Source organism: Salvelinus sp. IW2-2015, linkage group LG8, assembly GCF_002910315.2.
Source record: "Salvelinus sp. IW2-2015 linkage group LG8, ASM291031v2, whole genome shotgun sequence".
Taxonomy (NCBI): Eukaryota; Metazoa; Chordata; class Actinopteri; order Salmoniformes; family Salmonidae; genus Salvelinus; species Salvelinus sp. IW2-2015.
In genome coordinates, this window is record NC_036848.1 from 36,577,136 (window position 1) to 36,602,381 (window position 25,246).

At 45.0% G+C, this 25,246-nt stretch overlaps 1 protein-coding gene across 1 annotated transcript in view; it reads left to right on the forward strand.

Moving 5' to 3' along the window:
• The window catches only part of spata20 (spermatogenesis associated 20), a 62,302-nt gene extending 43,697 nt beyond the window's left edge, over nucleotides 1-18,605 (forward strand). Inside the window, 1 exon segment of the mRNA XM_023993238.3 lies at nucleotides 17,584-18,605. Coding sequence (XP_023849006.1) covers nucleotides 17,584-17,754 — 171 coding nt within the window. The 3' untranslated portion in view covers nucleotides 17,755-18,605.
• The last annotated feature ends 6,641 nt before the right edge of the window (nucleotides 18,606-25,246 follow it).

Genomic DNA, 25,246 nt, shown 5'->3' on the forward strand with positions numbered 1-25,246 from the left:
GATGCATCTGAGTCTGCTCCTGTCGGCTCTGTGGCTTGACCCTGCAGAAAAAAATGACTTGATTTTTTAAAAACTAATTATTATTTTCATATTTCATAGAACTATAATTGTGGCAATAACATTTAATAAAGTCATTATTATTCCAAGTCAAAAATGGATGATTCTAATAGCAATAGCATTGACTAAGATTAGACTGCACTATATTTATTATTTAAGTAATTCACTCTTTTTTTTCTTCTTTTCTTTTACCTCTTCAGTGGCCACAATCTCAGTGGTGAGATCACTGTATGTCCTCTGGGGCAGGGCAGGGTCTAGGTGAGACAGGGACTTGAACCTTGGATCCAGTGCAGTAGCTCTATGAAGGTAGTTCTGTACATTAGGGGGGTATCTGGGGTTCAGGTCCTCTCTAATGGCAGCCTTGACATCTCTAGTGATGGTGCTGTCTTCCTATCTTGGGGCCATGGATTGTAGAATCCTTGTTTTCAGAGGTAGGATCATGGACACAGACGGTGCAGTTTCAGTGCTCCTTAGGGTTGTAACTGTTTTGAGGGGTTTGAGCACCTGGAGGACCTCTGCCACTTTCACATCATCATCAGACAAGGTGACGATGTCTTTATTGTTTTTCAGGGTCTTGTCTGTCAGTGCAGAGTATACAGCTGCCTGCTGCTCAAGATGGTGCTCCAACATGTCATAAGTGGAGTTCCATCTTGTTGTGACATGGTGTATGAGCTTTTGGGGTCGTAGCTGTATCATTTCCTGCTTGGTCTTAAGCACATGAGCGGCTGTTGTGCTTCGGTGGACAAAGGAAACCACCTTCCTGATCCTCTCAAGGAGGCGGTCCATCTGGTTCACTGAGATTCCCCTTTGGGATGCTACATTGATCACATGTGCAAAGCAAGCTATCTGTGGCCCAGTCCAGCCTCTATCACTGCATTTACTTGGTTCTTGGCATTATCTGTGGTGGTTGGGATATTGCTATTGGGCTCTCTAGCTTCCACTCTGCTACTGCTCCTACCTGCTCCTAGCAGCACCTGCGCCAGATGTGTGCCTGTGTCACTCTCATAGAGGGGGCGTATGTGTAGCACCGGACTTCACATCTCCAACTCCTCTGTGGTGTAGTGAGCAGTCACATTCACTAGCTTCTTGTTGCCCTGGAGGTCCAGCCGTCTGTGGTAAGGGCAACAGAGAATGTCTTGGATAATTCGTTGACAGTTTGGATATTTTCCTGTTCATAAAGATGTGGCACGATATCACATCAAAGTTTAATTGTCATGTGTGCAGAATACAACAGGTGTAGACCTTACAGTGAGATGCTTACTTACAGGCTCTAACCAATAGTGCAAAAAAAGGTATTAGGTGAACAATAGGTAGGTAAAGAAATAAAACAACACTAAAAAGACAGGCTATATACAGTAGTGAGGCTATAAAAGTAGCGAGGCTACTTACAGACACCGGTTAGTCAGGCTGATTAAGGTAGTATGTACATGTAGATATGGTTAAAGTGACTATGCATATATGATGAACAGAGAGTAGCAGTAGCTAAAGAGTGGTGGTGGTGGCGGAACACAATGCAGATAGCCCGGTTAGCCAATGTGTGGGAGCACTGGTTGGTTGGCCCAATTGAGGTAGTATGTACATGATGTATAGTTAAAGTGACTATGCATATATGATAAACAGAGTGTAGCAGCAGCGTAAAAGAGGGGGGGGGGCATTTGATTATTAGCCATTTGATTATCTGTTCAGGAGTCTTATGGCTTGGGGGTAAACACTGTTGAGAAGGCTTTTTAGCCTAGACTTGTACTCCAGTACCGCTTGCCATGCGGTAGTAGAGAGAACAGTCTATGACTGGGTCTTTGACAATGTTTTTGGGCCTTTCTCTGACACCGCCTGGTGTAGAGGTCCTGGATGGCAGGCAGCTTAGCCCCAGTGATGTACTGGGCCATACGCACTACCCTCTGTAGTGCCTTGCGGTCAGAGGCCGAGCAATTGCCGTACCAGGCAGTGATGCAACCAGTCAGGATGCTCTTGATGTTGCAGCTGTAGAACCTTTTGAGGATCTCAGGACCCATGCCAAATCTTTTTAGTTTCCTGAGGGGAATAGCTTGTTGTGCCCTCTTCACAACTGTCTTGGTGTGTTTGGACCATTCTAGTTTGTTGTTGTGTGGACACCAAGGAACTTGAAGCTCTCAACCTGCTCCACTACAGCCCCGTCGATGAGAATGGGGGTGTGCTCGGTCCATCTTCATACGAAGTGGGGCGTGCTCGGTCCATCTTCATACTGAAGTGGGGGCGTGCTCGGTCCATCTTCATACTGAAGTGGGGGCGTGCTCGGTCCATCTTCATACTGAAGTGGGCGTGCTCGGTCCATCTTCATACTGAAGTGGGGGCGTGCTCGGTCCATCTTCATACTGAAGTGGGGGCGTGCTCGGTCCATCTTCATACTGAAGTGGGGGCGTGCTCGGTCCATCTTCATACTGAAGTGGGGCGTGCTCGGTCCATCTTCATACTGAAAGTGGGGGCGTGCTCGGTCCATCTTCATACTGAAGTGGGGGCGCCAGGGGAGTTCGTAGCGTGGCTCAAGCACTTTCACCATATTTTTAAACTTTTTGTTTTCCACAACAGAGTATGGCCTCATGTCTGCCGAGATAAACATCCCAATAGATTTGGTGATGGCTTTAGTCCGGTCTGATTCTGCAGCAAAGGGCCGCTTAAATGTCGCAGTGAGAAGTTGTCTCTTGGCTGAGTTGGCTCCCGTCACTGACACACCAGGGTGATGACGCTTTAAATGTGTGGCCACGCTCGATGTATTTCCATGATCATACGGCTTTCTTGTGGCACAARGCCTACACYCCYTAATGGTGTTGTCCACCACCCTTCATCCGRCATCATATTTGACAGGGAAGCCAAAATGCTCCCAAACATGAGACTTAAATGAAGCGGGAGGCTTTTCCAGTTCTTCAGCTCCTCCGCTAGCCATGGCTGTCACTGCGCTTTTCTTCTTTGCTTTTTGCAACGRGAGCATCCAGGATTGATTCGTTGGGATTCAACATGACCCGTTCACGTGAACAGTACACACAACTGCTTTTTTTAAATGATCAAATCAACCTTCAGGCTTCAGAGTAGAACACAGCATCTGTCTTTATCTTTTCACTGCAGCTCTGCATCGAGATGTAGGGAATTATTACTTTAAAAAGTAACAGCGGCAGTTAAACTGTATTTCACACTATGATGGTTAAACTTTGCAATTGATCTGCGGTTCACATGCGTACCGAACCGTGGGGGGTGATCCGTACGGGTCAGCTACGGTCCGTTACACCTCTACTGTCTAACAATGATGAACAACCAACTTGACGGAGCTTGAAGAGTTTAAAAAAGAATAATGAGCAAATATTGTACAATCCAGGTGTACAAATCTCTTAGAGACGTACCCAAAAAAGACACAGCTGTAATCGCTGCCAACTGCGGTCCGTTACACCACTACTGTCTAACAATGATGAACAACCAACTTGACAGAGCTTTAAGAGTATAAAAAATAATAATGGGCAATTACATGTATTGACTCAGGGGGTTGAATATTTATTTAATCAAGATTAGATAAATATTCAACCCCTTGAGTCAATACATGTTGGAATCACCTTTGGCTGCGATTACAGCTGTGTCTTTCTGGGTAAGTCTCTAAGAGATTTGTACACCTGGATTGTACAATATCTGCTCATTATTCTTTTTTAAACTCTTCAAGCTCCGTCAAGTTGGTTGTTCATCATTGTTAGACAGTAGAGGTGTAACGGACCGTAGTTGATCCGTACGGATCACCCCCCGCGGTTCGACACGCATGTGAAGCGCGGATCAATTGCCAAGTTCAACCAAAGTGTTGACAGTGGAGTAGTCAAATGCTGRTGTCTGTGTAGCAAAGCCCATGTTTAACACCTGCTTCATTCTTCAATCATACCTGGATTGTAGATAGCTGAAAAAAATGCCTCTTAAAAGAAAGCTTGAAGCCTAAAGGCCCAGACAGTCGAAATGAAGTTTTCCCTGTGTTTTTCTATAATATTGGACAACAGCTGATGAAACTAACACTGTACAAGTGTGAACACATTTGATCAGTGTTATTTCCTGATAGTTGCTGTTTGAAAATACAATCTAGCATTAGAATGTACCAGAGTCCACCAAAAGAGAGCATGTTCAGCAAAACATATATTTGAACACCTCCCAGACCAGGGGAGCCTGGCTGGCTACTTTGTCTTGTGGAAAACATCTCAGTTAGACTGTATGTASCTCCACTTTAAACTATACCTTTTTTAGGAAGACTGCCTACACTAGTACTGTCTGCAGAACACCATTAGACCCAGAGAAGAGCATGAGAAAGGTTACTCTGGGTTGTTTCCTAGGGAGTGTACTAAGTAGTGCAGCAGGGAGGGGATCGGGTATGTGGAGGGGTWGTTAGGGCCCTTACATGTCTGTGGCAGGTGTTGAAGGGGCCCTTGGGGTACTTGTATTTGGGAGGGTTGTTGGGGGTGGTATTTGGGCGAGTCTGGGGGTTCCTTTCAGGGGATTTGGGAAGGAGGGAAACAGGGGTAAGAAAGGCCACGAGCGGAATGGAGATAAGGGGAATGGAGAGATGAAACAGGAGAAGACTGTAGAGAAGATGAGAAGGCAAAATAAGGAGAGTACTCAGGAGGGGAAACAGAAAGAGAGGGATGAGAAGAGGACAGAGGTTTGTGGCCTCTAACAGCCAGGCCTTTAGAATGGTCTGTAATAAACGCTGGAGACAAATGACTTCTCTAACAAGACCTCTGAGACGCCAACAGAGTAAGGGGGAGGGAAGGAGGGGGAGAGATAAAGGGGGGAAATAGAGGGAATTAGTAAGATGGAGGGGTGGAAGGGATGGGGGGGAAAGAGGGAGCAGGAGAGCTGAGAGAGGAGAGAGGAGGAGAGAGGAGGCGAGAGGAGCAGTGGTAACAACCCTGCTGTCGACACAGAGGATTACAGCAGATTTAACCAGCATAGAACAGTATGCCACCTTACACACTACTGCTTCCCTCTCTTTTAGCAACTCCCTTCACTTATTCACACTTTTCTCTCATTCGCTCTTCTCCCTTACATTCTCTCCTCCTTTTTCTCTCATCCTCCATCCTCCCTTCCCTCTTCCCCTCATGTCCTTTTCTGAGCTGTAGGTGTTCTCGGAGCTACCCAGCATGCAACAGCTTGACTCGTCCCCCACCTGCTCTCCTCCCTTCTTTCCTCTCCTCATCCTGTCGTCCAGTTCTGTCGGGGGTTCTCATCGCCCACTCAGAGAGTGCGTGTGTGTGTGTTGGCCATTGTATTGCACTCTGTTAATCGCCTGCTGAGCCTATCGACCAGTCAGAGGCCAGACCATAGTTTGATTGACAGCTCTAGACATTCTAGCAGACGGATTCCATCTCAGGGAGCTGTCTGCAGCCTTCCCACATCTCCATTTCTCCTTCCTTCACGATTACACTCCAATCAACTCCTATCATCATCACTCTATCGTCACGTCTCCATCCATCTGTCCCTCACCTTCTCGTCTCCCGTAGGGAGAAGAAAGAGGGAGAAGTTGGGATGGATGAAGGGTGGGAGGGATGAGTGTGCATATGTGAAGTTTGCGAACTCAGTGTTTAAACTCCGATCAGTCTCTGTCAATATGACTCCAGTTCTAGTCCACGTCAGATCCTCTCTAGCCGTCTCTCTCCGTGGTTTCGTCTCCTGTTGTCTGTCACTCCTCAACAAGGCTCTTATCCACACTGCAACTGTGTAAATAATACCCACGGCACACTGATAAGACACACACACACCCTAGAGAATCAGGAATATGTAGCCAATCGCGTTTGTGCGTCGGAACAATACAGAGTGGGGATGTTGACTGATTGTAGAGGCTGATACACGCGTGCGCACTTTGGAACAATAGGGAGTGCAGATGTTTGTGGTGACTGATACACACACTCACTTAGGCAGCTAGTCAATTGCGCCGAGCAAGCATCCTCTCCCACACTCTCCAGTTCCAGTGGACAAATCGTATTAATGGATTAAATCYGGGTTTCCCAAACTCGATCCTAGCCTCTGCACTACCCAGCTGATTCAAATAACCAACTCATTATCACACTTTGATTATTTGAATCAGATGCGTAGTGCTAGGACAAAAAAKAAAATGTGCAGGACCGAGTTTGGGAAAGCATGGATTAAATAGCTTAATGCCATTGATTGGCCAGCGGGTCCGGACAAGACCGGTAGGCCCTGGGCGGCTTTCYCCACTCAGTGTCCAGCTACTAATTCAACACTCTAATTTAGTGTGTACCTAATCTCGTCCARTACAAGCTCTCTCTCGGGTCGAAACGTCTGGTTTCACAGTTCCTCGGAACGAGACTTGACTGGAGGTGTGAGGCAGGAGCGGCTGAAACAACCACTGGTTTTAATTGGCTGATCTCTGTCAATTACCACCTAGCATAGCCCTTACAAACTCGCCCCTACAAAAAACAAACAAAAACAAACAAACAAAAAAAGTCTTTAGAAATAGTTTTCACAGATAAACGTTATATGCGGCTCCCCCCCAAAAAAGAATACGGTCAATGTGGTAGGACGTTTATTTTGATTTGCTGATTTTCTGCATTTTTAACAGTCCCACCAATACAGCTGTAGCGGGCTCTCTCCCTGTCCCGCCTCCATTTTAACCACACCCCTTTTCAAGTCCCACTTTGATGCGCAGTGTTACCAGGCTCTATGTGCCACCAATTAGTGTGTACTCAGTTCCAAATCGTCCCGAGCATAAGACCGCCCTCGCAGCCTCTTCAGTCCTACACATACTCATTTTCAGTCTAGTGTGAAAGCAGTAGGTTGACACTATCTGATCTTTTGGTCATTGTTGAGCTGTGGGTGATAACGCTAGTGGGACGTAGGTGGAATGAACTGGGACTTTTTAAACGGACTAATGTCCCAGTGGTATTTRAGCATTTAGAGAGAATAATAATTCCTCGTCAAGTGGCGTTATTTATTAGGAATAATCTCTTTTGACATTTAAATATGAGCGTCAGTCTTAATGGTATCTTTTTATCGACGCTTAACTTCGTCACAAGTCGGTTTTTTTTCGTCACAAGCCGTGTGATTTAGACGGTCTGTAGACTTGCTGATTGAACTCCTCATTCACTCTGACAATATCCAGACCCCATGTCGAGCATAATCTCCAATAGTCTATTCTTCCACTACAATTACGCTCATGTTCGCTACCTGGTCCTCTCCCCTCGTCCTCTCATCTCCACACCTCCACCTACCGCGAGAATATCTCCGCCTTGGTCCTATACGTTCTTCTTCACTCTCTGTCCTCTCTCCCATCTACACTAATCGAAAACTAATCCCTATCGTCTCTAATCTCTCTGCGTCCTCCTCGTCAAAAACGCTGGTCCCAACCTTAGGACATCATTCTAGTTCTACCGCTACTAAATCCACCTAAGCAACTACTGTTCTACTCGGTTTCCTACCTTCACTACCCCTTCACACGTCGGCCTACCCTCGCCTGGGGGTTTCCCTTCCCCCCCCCCCCGTCTCCTGGCCTGTCCTCTTTTCACCGGATCAGTACCCTCGTCTTCATCTTTCGGCTGGTCTCTGCTTCACCTCCCTGTCCTCGTTCCACTAACTCCGCGCTCTCGTCTCTCGCTCTCGGTCTCTCCACTCCCTTAGCGAAACGAACCCTTTCACCCCACTCCTCCTCGGTCTCTCGGCCTGGTCCTCCTTCTCATCGTCCTCATCACTCTCTCCTCGGTCTCTCGCCTTGTCTCTTTCTCCCTCCCTCCCGTCCGCTTTTCCCCATACCCAATCTCCCCTAGCCTCTCGCCTGTCTCTCCCCTCGCACTAGGAATATTCCTAGTTCTAACTCTCCTCGTAACCCTAAACCCCACTGCATCCACCCTCTCTACCTCGTTCCTCTCTGCCTGTCTCTCCTCCTCGTCCTCCACCTCTCTCCTAACTCGCCTGACTCTCGCCGGTATCCTCCCCTCTCCCTGTCCTCGCTAAGGTCTCTCTCCTCGTCTCTCATCGGTCCTCCCCTCTCTCCCTCTGGTTCCTCGCTCTCCCTGTCTCTCTCCCTCGTCCTCTTCACCCCTCTCCCTCGGTCTCTCGCCTGGTTCTCTCTCCCTCGTCCTCTCACCCTCTCCCTCGCCCATCGCCTGGTCTCTCTCTCCTCGCCTCGTAGTCACCCTCTCCCTCGTCTCTCGCCTGGTTCTCTCTCCCTCGTCCTTCACCCTCTCCCCTCGTTCTCTCGCCTGGTCTCTCCCTCGTCCTCTCACCCCTCCCTCGGTCTCTCGCCTGGTCTCTCGCCCTCAGTCCTCTCACCCCTCTCTCGTTAAATATTACATGAACAAATGTATCTCGCGGTGATGTGAGCGGTGACTGCATGTGTGTTTTGCATGTGTGCCCGCTCTGTTCGCCACACAACGTCAGAGCGGTGTCTGTGTTGCCTGTGGGGATGCCTCAGATGCCAGGTTGTTTCAGTGACTGAACAGGTCCTCAATCTGTGTGGGTGAGTGGGGTATAGAGAGAGAGAGAGTGAGAGAGAGAGAGAGAGAGAGTAGTACATCTCTTCATGCATGGCTGCACAAAGCCAGGATTTCAGAGCTGTTATGCTCATCACTCTTCCTCAGTGTGTCAGAATTCGGGAGCTCAATGAAAGTGTGTGTGTGGTGTGTGTTGTGTGTTGGTTGTGGTGTGTGTGTGTGTGTGTGTGTGTGTGTGGTGTGTGCCTGTGCTGCATCGCTTGTGTGTTGTGGGTTGTGTGGGATGTGGTCATGCCATGAACAGTGGCTCCCTGTGTATCATAATGCTGCTTTCTCATTATTACTGGCCAGTGCGACACCGGTAGGGGATATTCTCATACATCTCTACCTGTCTCTATGACCTGTCAATTACTCATGCACTAGGTAAGTTATACCCACTGTTTGCTCTACCACTAAGGGGGAATATGAGTGAGCGGTCTAACGCCGCAAACCGTTGAATAATTAAGTGTCTAAGCCTCTGAAACGCGCGAGTAGGAAAAGTTGATTTCGTAGTTCTAAGCTGTGGGCCATCTGTTCTCTAGCGCGCGCACACACACACACGCACACAGGTGGGACAGCTCATAATATCGCTYCACTGTTTAAACTTCATGGAAGAAGTGGAGTTTGGCACAAATGCAACGCAGCGGTGTACGTGCCTGCGGTAGCAGGGTCAGTCAGAGTGTGAGGGGACGAAGCCTGTGGGAGTTTAGCAATGCTGTTGTGTGCAGCCAACTGTGCCATCTGTGCTAACGAACTACAGACTCACTCACCTAGAACACTAACACACACACACAGACTACGAATCCAACTATACACACACTCTCACATAGAGCCTTTGCCATGTATTGTCCCCAGGTGTATGACATGTTGTGCTGGATACAGATAGAAACATAACCTCCATAGGGAGGTTACTTACAAGTATGTATGCTATCTGACAAGTGACAGATAAGAAAGAAAGAGACCGAGAGAGAATAAGAGTGAGGAAGAGAGAAAGAAAGAAAAGAGGTGGGAGTGGAACAGAGAGAAAGAAAGAAGGAAAGGAGGGGAAGAAAGAGACTGAATGAGAGAGCGGAAGAGCCGAGTCCAGTAGAAGGGTTCAGCAGGCCGGGGAAATCCTTCGTTGGTCTCCATGGCAACAGTCGTGCTGTTCTGCCCACATTCCATCACACTTCTCGCCAGTGTTCCCCGAAGATAAATAAAATCAAACATATTTTGGTGTTATGCCAAACAAAAGCTCTTTCTCTCGCTCTGTAAATATAGTTTCCTGCCACGTCTCAGTATTAAAGCCCACTGCTCACTAAACCTGGGGCCTTGTTCCAAGTTCACTACTAGCCCCTAKTCCCGAGTTACTTCACCCAGATCTGAGAGGATAAGCACTGAGAAGGACATTTTACTTAGAGGGAGAGTTAATTACAACATTTCTAATATCCATCCAYTCCTGTCAGATCTATGAAGTGCCAAGYGGTTAGGGGCTAGGGACTAGCAGTTYAAATGGAACCAGCCCATTAGTGACATGACAGCAACAAGACACTCGATCCATGTAGATAAACTAGAGACCGACCGCAATTCCTCAGGTGAAAGGTCAGCAGCGGGTCACCCTCTCTCTCCTCCTCTTCTCATGAGTCCTCCTGTTCTCCATCCATCCCTCCCTCCATCTTTCTCTCCTCTTCTCATGAGTCCTCCTGTTCTCCATCCATCCCTCCCTCCCCCCATCTTTCTCTCCCCCACTCTTTGGGGAGCCAGATTGTCTGACAGGCTAAAGGAAGTGACACGCATTTGACAGGAAGCAGACTGAGGAACATTGATGTTCGGCCGCCTCTCAGTGACCACCCACACACACACACACACACACACACAACACACACACACCACACACACACACAACACCACACACACACACCACACAGTAGACACACACATTCTTCTTACGTAACTGGAGTGATGGGGGGGGGGCATCGACCCTAGTCTTATGAAGTTATTTCGGGGAGGAGCGCAGGGAGGTGGAAAGGGGATCGATATGAATGTGGCGCTTCCTGATGAGAAGTCTGGAAAACAGCCCCCCTACTCCCAACACACACATACCACAACCTATGTCTCACACACTGTGAGTCATGCACAGGCAGAGCTGCCCTCGTCGATAAAAAGAGTGATTGTTATGGAAAAAGCTACCTCCTTTATCTCACCCCCCCTCTCTTTACTGACAGGGCTACATTCTCGGAAGGGTAGGGTTAGGGTACAGTATTGTTCCCTGGGGTACAAAAATATCAAAATACACAATGTACCTTCAGAGTCACAATCTCACATAGTACTGTTTGTACCATATTGTACATGTGTGGATAATTTAGTGTAATGGTACATTTCTGTACCCCATATTTTTCTGAAACATAATCTTCCGTGCGCCGTAGAATTGGCGCCTTTCCCTATGTTGCTATGTGCACAATAGCAAAATGAACCAGCATATTGGGATTGAGAACAATGCGGCGGAGGCAGCAGCAGCAGAGATGAGGAAACAGCCCTGGCCTTAAGCCCTATTTGGACAGGAATTGTTACTGTGGTGGTCGGGTAATGGATTATGTGCACAAGCACAAAACACCACATCTGTAATATTCTGTCCGAATCTGCCATGTCAGTAATTTGTACATGGCTGGAGAGTAACAATTCCGGCCAGAATAACATACTGTTTTGGGAGTACTCCAAGGTCCTCTGATTACTAGTCCCATGTGAATCGTCATCCCTGTGTTTTGAGAGAAATGTCTGAGTTTGACAGGTTTTGCTCACGCTTGAACAAGAAACAATAATTGATTCGATTAAATTGATCGTGCTGCTCATAGCCTACAGTTGAAGTCGGAAGTTTACATACACCTTAGCCAAAACTCAGTTTTTCACAATTCCTGACATTTAATCCTAGTAAAATTCCCTGTCTTAGGTCAGTTAGGATCACCACTTTATTTTAAGAATGTGAATTGTCAGAATAATAGTAGAGAGAATGATTTATTCAGCTTTTATTTCTTTCATCACATTTCCAGTGGGTCTCCTGGGTGCGCAGTGTCTAGGCACTGCATCGCAGGGCACTGCATCGCAGTGCTAGCTGCGCACACAGAGTATCTGGTTCGCGCCCAGGCTGGCTGGTTCGCCCAGGCTCTGTCGCAGCCGGCCGCAACCGGAATCCGTTGGGCGACGCACAATTGGCATAGCGTCGTCCGGTTGGGAGGGTTTGGCCGGTAGGGATATCCTTGTGAAAGGATATGTAAAAAAAAAAAAAAGACAAAAAAAAAAAAGACCAAAAAAAATGAAAATGTAATAAAATGTATGCACTCTACTGTAAGTCGCTCTGGATAAGAGCGTCTGCTCTTGGCCGGTAGGGATATCCTTGTCTCAGTATGTAAAAATTTAATAAAATGTATGCACTCTACTGTAAGTCGCTCTGGATAAGAGCGTCTGCTAAATGACTAAAATGTAAAATGTAAATGTAACTTGGGTCAAACATTTCGGGTAGCCTTCCACAAGCTTCCCTGAATAAGTTGGGTGAATTTTGGCCCACTCCTACGGACATATGTGTGTTAACTGAGTCATTTGTAGGCCTCCTTGCTCACACACGCTTTTTCAGTTCCTCCACAAATTTTCAAAGGGATTGAGGTCAGGGCTTTGTGATGCCACTCCAATACCTTGACTTTGTTGTCGTTAAGCCATTTTGCCACAACTTTGGAAGTATGCTTGGGGTCATTGTCCATTTGGAAGACCCATTTGCGACTAAGCTTAACTTCCTGACTGATGTCTTGAAGTGTGCTTCAATATATCCACATAAAATGTCTTCCTCGTGATGCCATCTATTTTTGAAGTGCACCAGTCCCTCCTGCAGCAAAGCACCCACAACACGATGCTGCCTCCCCTGTGCTTCACGTTGGGATGGTGTTTCTGCTTTGCAAGCCTCCCCCTTTTCCTCCAAACCTAATGATGGTCATTATGGCCAAACAGTTATATATTGTTTCATCAGACCATGTACATTTCCCAAAAAGTACGATCTTTGTCCCATGTCAATTGCAACCGTAGTCTGGCTTTTTTATCGCGTTTTGGAGCAGTGGCTTCTTCCTTGCTGAGCGGCCTTTCAGGTTATGTTGATATAGGACTCCTTTTACTATGGATATAGATACTTTTGTACATGTTTCCTCTCAGCATCTTCACAAAGTCCTTTGCTGTTGTTCTAAGATTATATTGCACTTTAGGAGACAGAAACGTGTCTCCTTCCTGAGCGTATGACGGCTGCGTGGTCCCATGGTGTTTATACTTGCGTACTATTGTTGTACAGATGAACGTGGTACCTTCAGGCGTTTTGAAAATTGCTCCCAAGGATGAACCAGACTTGTGGAGGTCTAAAAAAAGAATTTCTGAGGTCTTGGCTGTTTTTTTGTTTTTTCCCCCATGATATCAAGCAAAAGACACTGAGTTTGAAGGTAGGTCTTGAAATACATCCACAGGTACACCCCAATTGACTCAATGATGTCAATTAGCCTATCAGAAGCTTCTAAAGCCATGACATCTTTTCTGGAATTTTCCAAGCTGTTTAAAGGCACAGTCAACTTAGTGCATGTAAACTTCTGACCCACTGGAATTGTGATACAGTGAATACAACTGACCTAAACATTTGAAAATGATATATTCACTTTCGCATCCATAGTCTTAAAACACATCTAAAGTACAAGTGCACTGTTTAGCTCACATCTGAAGGCTGGGTGACATTTAGAACAAAATATCTGAATGATTATGATCACACTTCCTCAATTCAAATATTATGGTGACACTATACCAAAGATGGTTTGGTTTGGTTTTGAAATTTGTGAAACAAGCTCATCAATGTATCTCTCTTATCGCCTGGACTTGTTGAAATATCTTCACGCCTAGAAAAAATCTTCAGAGTAAATATACATTTATTGGGGGAAAAATAAAGAATTASAGGGGGTTCGTRCAAATCGTCCAACGGAATAACAGACGTTGTGGGGTAATAATTACAACGTTCTCTAGTAATACTAGTCCCATGCGAAGGGGAGTTAGTCTAATTGTCTAAGAAAATTGAGGAGAGAACAAACCCCAACTTAATTAGGTCTGTAATCGATAGCCTTAACTGTTAAATATGCCTGGCTTTATACATCATCCTGTACAATGCCTTCGTAAAGTATTCAGATCCCTTGACTTTTCCTACATTTTGTTAGGTTTCAGCCTTTTTCAAAAATGTATTTTTTTTGTTCCTCATCAATCTACACACAATACCCAATAATGACGAAGCAAAAACATATTTTACACATTACACATTTRTGGCTAATTTATTAAAAATAAAACACTGAAATATCACATTTACATAAGTATTCAGACCCTTTACTCAGTACTTTGTTGAAGCACCTTCTTACAGCCTCAAGTCTTCTTGGGTATGATGCTATAAGCTTGGCACACCTGTATTTGGGGAGTATGTCCCATTCTTTTGACTATTGTCCCAGTCCCTTCTGCCAGGTTTCCTTCAGAAGTGACGCTTGACATTCAGGCCAAAGAGTTTAATCTTGTTTTTATCAGACCAGAGAATCTTGTTTCTCATTGTCTGAGAGTCTTTAAGTGCCTTTTGGCAAACTCCAAGCGGGCTGTCCTGTGTATTTTACTGAGGAGTGGCTTCCGTCTGGCCACTCTACCTTAAAGGCCTAATTGGTGGAGTCTTGCAGAGATAGTTGTCCTTCTGGATGGTTCTCCCATCTCCACAGAGGAAATCTGGAGCTCTGTCAGAGTGACCATCGGGTTCTTGGTCACCTCACTGACCAAGGCCCTTCTCCCCCGATTGCTCAGTTTGCCCGGGCGGCCAACTCTCGGAAGAGTCTTGGTGGTTCCAAAATTAATTTAATAATGATGGAGGTCACTGTATTCTTGGGGACCTTCAATGCTGCAGAAATGTTTTGGTACCCTTCCCCAGATCTGTGCCTCGATACAATCCTGTCTCGGAGCTCTACGGACAATTATTTTTGTTCTGACGCATGTCAGGTGTGTGCCTTTCCAAATCGTGTTCAATCAGAATTGTAGAATCAAGTTGTAGAAACATCTCAAGGATTATCATTGTAAACAGGATGCACCTGAGCTCAATTACGAGTCTCATAGCAAAGGGTCCGAATACTTGTGTAAATAAGGTATTTCTGTTTTTATTTTTCAATATATTTGCAAACATTTCTAAAAACCTGTTTTTGCTTTGTCATTATGGGGTATTGTGTGTAGATTGATGAGGTAAAAATCAATTTTAGAATAAGGCTGTAACATAACTAAATGTGGAAAAAGTGAAGGGGTCTGAATACTTTCTGAATACACTGTATGTCTACAGAAATAAGACAGATCCTGCTTCTGTTGCCTGTTTCAGTGTTTGTTTAATAGCCTAAGGATTCTTTGAGCACTGAGCCTCATGCAATGGCAAAATGTTGGATAAAGCAATTTCACAGATTTGGCTGTTTTTAATCTTTGCTTGGCTGTAATAACAGCGTCACCATTTTTCTCTCTCGTTAGAACAGACTGGTATTACTCATCATTTATTTAGTGTTCATGCTGTTCCAAACAGGCAGAAAAATAATATTGTTATCTAACAGCACCTGTTTGTCAAACATAATATGTACACAGCTCTCACTTCTATACCCTCCTTTCTCTTGATCTCCATCTTATTGTTATTGTTTCAATTAGTATTATTATGGTCATCATTATAATATTAAGTCATGTTTGTGTCATTAGTAGCCTTGTATAACCACCACCAGTAGGCCTAAGAGCACATCCTGTTTAGTAATAATACTGTAACTTACTTAGGCCTATATATGCCATCAAATCCAATCACATTTTATTAGTCACATACAACAGGTTACAGTGAAATGCTTACTTGCGAGKCCCTAACCAACAATGAKGTTTCKAAAAAATACAGACAAGAATAAGAGATAAAAGTAACAAGTAATTAAAGAGCACACAGCATTCGAGACATTCATGCTTTGAAATGAAATCAAGCATTTTAGTGTTAAAATTAAATAACAAAGGGAGCTTTGAATAATTAGCCTAAACAATAAATGAACCTTAATTCACAAATGCATGATACTGTTTTTAGTCTGCCGTAATAAAGGCTTTATATATCTTATTTTTCTGTTAGAACAGACTTTCTGGTACACTCACTTATTTATTTAGTGTTGTTTACACTGTTTCAAATGGTCAGAAAATAATGATATTGTTATCTAACAGCATTTTCTTTATCTCCAGTAGTTTCCACAACTAAGMCAAATGTCTTCCATAGATCTGACTTCCCCTTTCCCTCCTGAGCAACCAGTGAACATTCGCCCATTTCGAGTTTATTTTTCACGTCGTACGCATCCATTTTGCTGTCGACGTTACCGTGTTCAGAGTTTGTTATAACCAATATATTGATGTGATTATGATAGGCTATAGGTCAGGCCCTGRTGGTCACATGAATGCGATSCGTACATGTGTCACATAAAGAGYGCATGGGTTGAGGGAATAGGGAATGTTTTTCCTAAACAAATTAGYGATTTCGGTAACAGAACTTTTGTCAGAAACAAATAAGAAACTTGACTGTAATTATGTTGCACCTTCAGCACGGACAGCGCAATCAACACTTGCTGTGCTGCGGTGCTTTCTCGCTGCAGTAGGGAGGAGAGCGAGGCAACGTGTGCCAGTCACACAGGCACAAAGCTGTCATTTTTTCCAACACAGTGTGACCACCGGTCGCTTTCTTGAGTCATTTGTATGTCTTAATTATTTKATCAAACAGTGTGCTTAAAGCATCAGACAAGCTCAGTACATATGTAGTTGGTTTTATTCAAACACACAGGGTGTGTCTGTCTATATATGGAAAAAATAAGTTTGACCAATCGATTGGATGACTCTCGGTCGGGATGACTCGGTGGACCAACATTCTTTTTATGTTGGGTACAGCCCTACTGCATTGACCCTTTAATAACTTCACCATGCTCAAATGGATATTCAGAATCTGCTTTTTTATTTTMACCTATCTACCAATCGGTGCCCTTTTTTGCGAGGCATTGGAAAGCCTCCCTGGTCTTTGTGGTTGAATCTGTGCTTCAAATGCACTACTTGATTGAGGGACCTTACAGAGAATTTTATGTGTGGGGTACAGCGATGGGGTAGTCATTAATAAATCATGTTAACCCCTATTATTGCACACAGAGTGAATCCATGCAACTCGTTATTTGATTTGTTAAGCACATTTTTACTCCTGAACTAATTTAGGCTTGCCATAACAAAGGGGTTGAATACTTGTTGACAGAAGACCTTTTAGGTTTACTTTTTTTATTAATTTGTCAAAAATTCTAAAAACAAAGTTCCACTTTGACATAATGGGTTATTGTGTGTAGCCTAGTGACACAAMATCTCAATTTAATACATTTTCAATTCAGGCTGTAACACAAGAAAATGTGGAAAAAGTCAAGGGGTGTGAATACTTTCTGAAGGCACTGTATGACATTTCTTGTCATAAAGAGTTTTTAATTTAAATTATAAAATATTTGCTTAGGCACCCACTTGGTGAAGGCTAAAGGGGTTAAAGCCATTTAATGTAACAACCATGTCTCTGTCACTAGCAAACAGTCATGAGTGGTACTGGTAACAAAGAAATTCACTTGAAAGGCACCCTGGGAAAAATGCAAGTAAGGTTTTATACACTACAGTGTAAGAACAACAACCCAAAAAATGTTTAGAGGTACATTTTTGCCACATAAAAGGAACGACTTTGTCACTTTGGTGGTAACCTAAAAATACAAATGTTTACCTTTTCTAAAGGTACGCTTTTGTACCTATGGACTACGTGTGAGAAAGGTACTTTCTCGTCCCCCAAGGTACACTATTGGCTCTTTTAAGGTACAAACTGCAAGGGTACAATTATGTACCTATAACTAAAGGTACAATGGTTGTACCTAACAGGGTACCACAACAGTGACAAGCGTTTGTACCCTTTTAAGTACACTTGTGTGTACAATATATACCATATATCCTCTCTCTCTCTCTCCAGGTCCTGATGTTAGCTGATGGGGAGACAGAGGGCTATCTGTACCAGCGTCTACCCGTCCTCTCCTCCCTGACCTGCCAGGGTGGCAGTGCCACAGCATACGTGTGTGAGGACTTCACCTGTGCCCTGCCCGTCTCAGACCCACAGGAGCTACGCAGGCTACTGCTAGAGTAAAGAAGAGTGGGAGGGATGGCGAGGGAGAGAGGACCAGATGAACCATGTCCTAACCTGCTCCAGCTAACCCTGTCCTAACCCTGCCCCGCTCACCTCTACCTCTACCGTAGTTTAACCTCCTGCACAGCAGGTATAACACATCCCTCTGTAACCCTACAGTAACCATACTCGCCCTGGCCCTTGCCATAAGGGCCAAGTCTAAATGCTCTGTAGATAGTGGGACCCACCACGTATATCAACATGTGGAGGCGCGTATCTCTAGGAGTCACGAGCCAGCAGTTCTAATAACAGCAGTTGTCTGCATAACTTAGCCACAGACCTACTAAAGCGATACGTATGTAGATGTAGATGTCAGTGGAGGCTGCTGAGGGGAGGACGGCTCATAGTAATGGCCGGATTGGAGTCAATGGTATCAAACGTGGTTTGATACCATTCCATTGACTCCATTCCGGCCATTATTAAGAGCCGTCCTCCCCTCAGCAGCCTCCYCTGGTAGATGTTGATAGATCGTGTCCCAGGGATGCATTGAAGAATTGGACTGAAGATGTAGTAGAGAACTCTCTTTATGGATGAACTCATACAGAATGTTCTTCTCCTTTCCTGATATTATCACACAAGCTCTTGCATGGAGCAGACAGGAGAAGCGTGTGTGTGTGCGTGTGCGTGCTTGAATGCGCTATGAACTGCCCTTTTCTCTCCATAACTCACCCCCGTAGCCTGTTAATGCCCTCTAGCATGCTATGACGCCCAAACTATAGGATAAAGACCCATAGATGTATAGACTATGCATACGATGTATGGAACACTCTACAGCTCTAACTCTGCAAATAAACAGTACTTGAATACTCTTATTATTCTGTTCTGTGTTTACTAAATGTGTGGGATGATGGATCATCAAGTGTAACTAGGGGGCRGCGGTTCTGAAAGGTAAACAAAATATACACTGGAGTCTAAAGGCACCTTCTCTCCACATCCTACTCTCCCGACTCCCCACCTTGTCTGACTTTTGGCTCTTTCAGTACGATACTGAAGTATGAGGTACCATACATTTCCATGTCCCCCTCTCCCCCCCATGTTTGATAATGGACCACTTAGCGTGATGTGTATACTGGAATGCCACTGTGTGAAGCGTCCCTAAGAAGCCCATACAGCCAATCTCTCCTCAACCAATGTAAACAGGAATGCAGCCTATGAGAAGAGTCCCCTGTCCATAATACTTATCTCCGTCCTGTGCCTCAGACTCCTGTACTATAAATACCCACACTGACACTGATACTGGTGTTTTCATCTCTCACTGTCTCACTGCTCATGCTCTCTAGGCATTTACTTAGGAGGTGTGTGGTGTGTGTGATGTGTGTGTGTGTGTGTGTTGTGTGTGTGTGGTGTGTGTGTGGTGTTGTGTGTGTGTGGTGTGTGTGTGTGTGTGTGTGTGTGGTGTGTTGTGTGTGTTGTGTGTGTGTGTGTGTGTGTGTAGACAGATGGGTCCGGGATGTTGGAGGCTGAAGCGAGGGAGCTCGTTCTCTGGAGGTCCCGCTCTGGGCTTGGAAGCGCAGAAACGAAAGAACGGAAAAAGACCGAAGGAAGGAAACAACAAAGATGGGAGAGGAAGGAAAACCAAATAAGCGAGAACCTTGTGTTCAAACAACCTCCATCTTTCCTGTCCCCCTAGAGAGAGAGTAGGAGAAAGAAAGAATGAGGGACAGAACGGTTCACCGAGCCATCTACACTCGTTCACTCTCATCCCTTCTTTCTCTCTGCCAAACCCCTCCCAAGAGAGATGGCGTGGGCCACGAGAACGACGGAATGAAAGAACACATGCTGGCAGACGAGTGCATCTGTGGAGGAACAAGGGGAGGGAGATGGAGGGAGCAGAGGATGGGAAAAGAGAGAGAGAGGGAGGGAGACCAGGATGAACAGAGAGCAAGGGATGCATAGCGAGAGAAGAATGAGGGGGCCCTGTGTTCTGTTCTAGGTATGTCGTGTCCTGACTTCACTTGTTACTTGTCAGATTGGCTTCTGTCACCCTTTTGTCACTTGCCAACAAAAAAAATCCTCAAACGCCTGTTCTCCTCTCTGCCTCTCTCTCGCCATCCCCAGCCAATGGTTTGTGAGGCAGGTTAGGGATGCTTCTACCCTTCTGCAGTTCTTCCTCTGTACTGTATCTCTGTCTCCCTCCCATTCGCCTGTCATATTCAGCTCGCTCTCACTCTCTTTTTGGAATGATCGCATATGGCAAATGCTTCTCTAGCTCCTTCTCTCTTCCCACCCACCCCTCACTCTCCTTTCCTTCTGTTCCTCATCGAAAGAAACCTGCAGACAAAGAGAGATGCTGCTGTTGTTCATTTCCTTTCCTCCTTAACTCCCTGCCCGTCCCTGTTATTGTGAGTTAATTGTTTTGTTGAGCTGCACCAGCTACATTTTAATTAGAGACTAGATTAGTGTCTGACCCTGGCTCACCCGTAGCCTTGGTAATTATGAAACTGTAATCTACATGGCATGGATGAGTGGAGACAATTTACCTGCCCAAGACCAAGGGAGTGGCAGAGGGTGTGTTTMTTTGTGTGTGTGTGTGACCCGCTCCCTCAGTCTGCCAGGCTGATAATGAGGCCACAGGGGCCTGAGCGACATGCCAACCTGGAAAGAGAGAAAGGGGGAGGTGGAACGGAGAGATACAAAGTGCTGTACAGAAGAGAATATAACAATGATGAGAGGTAGAAAAATGGGGAGGCAGAAAGGGAGGGAACAGAGCTCTATATTGAAGAAAATAAGATGATTGAATAAAGGCGAACAAAGGACAGAGAGCAGAAAGGTAGAGAGATATCTACTGTCTGTCGAAAGGAGAGAGAGGGGGAGGTAGAATACTGTGGAGCTGTATACAGTAGAAAAACTAAACAGACCTACCACAAAGAGATGGAAGAAGGAGAGGAGTAGTTTTATCATATCCCAATCTCGTGATGGGACATTTTTGTCCGTCTGGAAATAAGTGAGAGAAATGTCTGTTCCATTTAAGGAAACATGGCCAATAACAGTAATGTTAAGTTGCTGGCTATGTGGGAACTMTTCCAGGAATCTTAATAAGAAAAGGTTACCTGAGGCCTTCCGATCACTGGGAGTCCTCATCAGACCTCTTATCCATGTGCGTGTGTGCGTGCTTTCACAGCAGAGCCAGGCAGAGTTGATGAGTGGTGTGTATTGATTTTCCTCTCTTGGAGGTCTGGGGCTTATCGGCCCAGTACCGGTGGGCTACCTGCTCCGTGTGAGTCACACACACACTAGTAACAGGCAGCAGGCACATCAATCACCTCACTTCCTCACACACACACTCACGCACACACACACCTGCATTTCTTTACGTATGRAACTTACAGTTACATGTGTGAGTAGGTACAAAAAGTATCACCCCATCAGAATTGGGGGTGGTGGTCATTTTGCAAATATACAGTGCCTTCAGAAAGTATTCACACTCCTTGACTTATTCCACATTTTGTTGTTGCAGCTTGAATTCAAAATGTATAAAATATTTGTTGAAAATTAAATACAGAAATATCTKATTTACATAAGTATTCACACCCCTGAGTAAATATGTTGTTTTGTAGAAGCACATTTGTTGGCGATTACAGCTTTGAGTCAGTCGTCTTGAATATGTCTATATCAGCTTTGCATATCTGGATTTGCGGATTTTCTCCCATTCTTCCTTTCAGATTTTCTCTCGCTCTGTTAAGTTAGATGGGGAGCAGCCAGCTCTAGGCAGAGTCTGGGTAGTTCCATATTTCTTCAATTTCCCAATGATGGAGATCCTGTGCTCTTCGAAACTTTCAACACTCTAGTAATTGTTTTCTACAAACAAGAAAATGTTCACCCAGAAGCGGTGCTCCTATTGCCCGGGGACTTTAATGCATGCAAACTTAAATTGTTTTACCTCATTTCTACCAGCATGTCACATGTGCAACCAGAGGGGGGGGGGGAATCTAGACCACCTTTACTGCACACACAGAGGCGCATACAAAGCTCTCCCTCGCCCTCCATTTGGCAAATCTGACCATTATTCTATACCCATGATTACTGCTTACAAGCAAAAACTAAAGCAGGAAGTACCAGTGACTTGCTCAATAGGGAAGTGGTCAGATGACGTGGATGCTACGCTACATGACTGTTTTGCTAGCACAGACTGGAATAAGTTCCGTGATTCATCCAATGGCATTGAGTAGTATACCTCCTCAGTCACCGGCTTCATCAATAAGTGCATCGATGACGTCGTCCCCACAGTGACCGTACGTACATATCCCAACCAGAAGCCATGGATTACAGGAAACATCCGTAATGAGCTAAAAGCTAGAGCTGCCGCTTTCAAGGAGCGGGACACTAATCTGTACACTTATAAAAAATCCTGCTACGCCCTCAGACGAACCATCAAACAGGCAAAGCTTCAATACAGGACTAAGATTGAATCCTACTACACCGGCTCTCGTCGGATGTGGCAGGGCTTGAAAACTATTACAGACTACAAAGGGAAACCCAGCCACGAGCTGTCCAGTGACGCAAACCTACCAGACATGTAAAATGCCTTTTATGTTCGCTTCGAGGCAAGTAACACTGAAGCATGCATGAGAGCACCAACCATTCCGGACGACTGTGTGATCACTCTCTTGGTAGCCGATGTGAGCAAGACCTTTAAACAGGTCAACATTCACAAAGCCGTGGGGCCAGATGGATTACCAGGACGTGTACTCAAAGCATGCGCAGACCAACTGGCAAGTGTCTTCACTGACATTTTCAACCTCTCCCTGACCGAGTCTGTAATACCTACATGTTTCCTGCTGCTCAAGGAAGCGAAGGTAACCTGCCTAAATGATTACCACCCTGAGGCACTCACATCCGTAGCCATGAAGTGTTTGAAAGGCTGTCATGGTTCTCATCAACACCATCATCCCGGAAACCCTAGACCCACTCCAATTCGCATACCGCCCCAACAGATCCACATATGACGCAATCTCAATCGCACTCCATACTGCCCTTTACCACCAGGACAAAAGGAACACCTGTGTAGAATGCTGTTTATTACTACAGCTCAGCGTTAAACACCATGAGCCCACGAAGCATATCAAGGACCATGGGACTAAACACCTCGCTCTGCAACTGGATCCTGGACTTCCTGACGGCCGCCCCCAGATGGTAAGTAGGCAACAACACTCTGCCACACTGATCCTCAACACTAGGGCCCCCCAGGTGCGTGCTTAGTCCCCTCCTGTACTCCCTGTTCACCCACGACTGCATGGTCAAACACGACTCCAACACCATCATTAAGTTTGCTGACGACACAACAGTGGTAGGCCTGATCACCGACAACAATGAGACAGCCTATAGGGAGAGGTCAGAGACCTGGCAGTGTGGTACCAAGACAACAAGCTCCCCCTCAATGTGAGCAAGACAAAGGAGCTGATAGTGGTCTACAGGAAAAAGCGGGCCGAACAGACCCCTATTATCATCGACAAGGCTGTAGTGGAGCTGTAGAGTTTCAAGTTCCTTGGTGTCCACATCACCAATGAGCTAACATGGTCCAAAACACCAAGACAGTTGTGAAGAGGGCACGACAACACCTTTTCCCCTCAGGAGACTGAAAAGATTTTGCATGGGTACCCAGATCCATCCTTCTACAGTTGCACCATTGAGAGCATTCTGACCGGTTGCATCACCGCCTGGTATGGCAAGTGCTCGGCATCTGACCGTAAGGCGCCACGAGGGTAGTGCGTACGGCCCAGTACATCACTGGGGCCAAGCTTCCTGCCATCCAGGACCTATATACTAGGCGGTGTCAGAGGAAGACCCAAAAAATTGTCAAAGACTCCAGTCTCCCAAGTCATAGACTGTTCTCTCTGCTACTGCACGGCAAGCAGTGCCGAAGCGCCAAGTCTAGGACCAAAAGGCTCCTTAACAGCTTCTACCCCCAAGCCATAAGACTACTGAATAATTAATCAAATGGCCACCCAGCCTATTACATTGACACGCCCCCCCCCCCCCCCCCCCCCCCCCCCACCCCCCCCCCCCCTTGTTTTACAGTGCTGCTACTCGCTGTTTATTATCTATGCGCAGTCGCTTTAACCCTACCTACATGTACAAAGTAACTCGACTAAAGTGTACCCCCGCACATTGACTCGGTACCAGTCCACCGTGTATATAGCCTTGTTATTTTTKTTGTAATATATATTTTTRTTTTACTATTATTACTTTTGTTTCTTTGGTAAATATTTTCTTAACTCTTTCTTGAACTGCACTGTTGGTTTAAGTTCTTGTAAGTAAGCATTTCACGGTAAGGTCTACACCTGTTGTATTTGGCGCATGTGACAAATAACATTTTATTTGATACCCTTTCCCAGATATACACTACCAGTCAAAAGTTTTAGAACACCTACTCATTCAAGGGTTTTTATTAATTGTTACTATTTTCTACATTGTAAGTCCTTCAAAGTTCTTGAAATGTTCCGTATTGACTGATCTTCATGTCTTAAAATAATGATGGACTGTCATTTGTCTTTGTTTATTTCAGCTGTTCTTGCCATAATATGGACTTGGTCTTTTACCAAGTCTTCTGTATACCACCCCTACCTTGTCATAATAGAACTGATTGGCTCAACCACATTAAGAAGGAAAGAATTTCCACAAATTTACTTTTAACAAMGCACACCTGTTAATTGAAATGCATTCCAGGTGACTAACTCATGAAGCTGGTTGAGAGAATGCTAAGAGTGTGCAAAGCTGCCATCAAGGCAAATGGTGGCTATTTGAAGAATCTCAAATAATCTCAAAAAACWAAAAATATGTTTAACACTTTTTTGGTTGCTACATGATTCCATATGTATTATTTCATAGTGTTGATATCTTCACTATTATTCTACAGTGTAGACAATAGTAAATATAAATTAAACCCTTGAATGAGTAGGTGTTATTTTTTGACCGGTAGTGTATGCAGCATCAAAATCCCAGAGATTTCCGGACAGTTCCTTGGACTTAGTGCATGTCAGAGCAAAAACTATACCATTATCAACTGTAGGACCTTTATATAGACAAGTGTGTTTCTTTCTAAATCATTGTCCAAACTATTGAATTGGCCACAGGTGAACTAATCAAGTTCTGGTGACATCTCAGTTGGAGTGTCATAGCAAAGGGGTGTGAATTCTTATGTAAATGAGATATTTCTGTATTTCATTTTCAATACATTTGGAAACATTTCTAAAAACATGTTTTCAGTATGTCATTATGGGAGATTGTGTGGAGATGGCTGAGAGAAAAAAATCTATGTAATCCATTTTTAATTCATGCTGCAACACAACAAAATGTGGAATAAGTCAAMGGGTATGAATACTTCCTGAAGGCACTGTAACTCGGTTATAGTATTCTGGGATGGAGGGATAGAGGGGAGGTGAAGACAGATCTGTCCATCCATATTCATCAGCATCAGAGGAAAGGTCACAGAGACAGGGCCACGAACGCACAC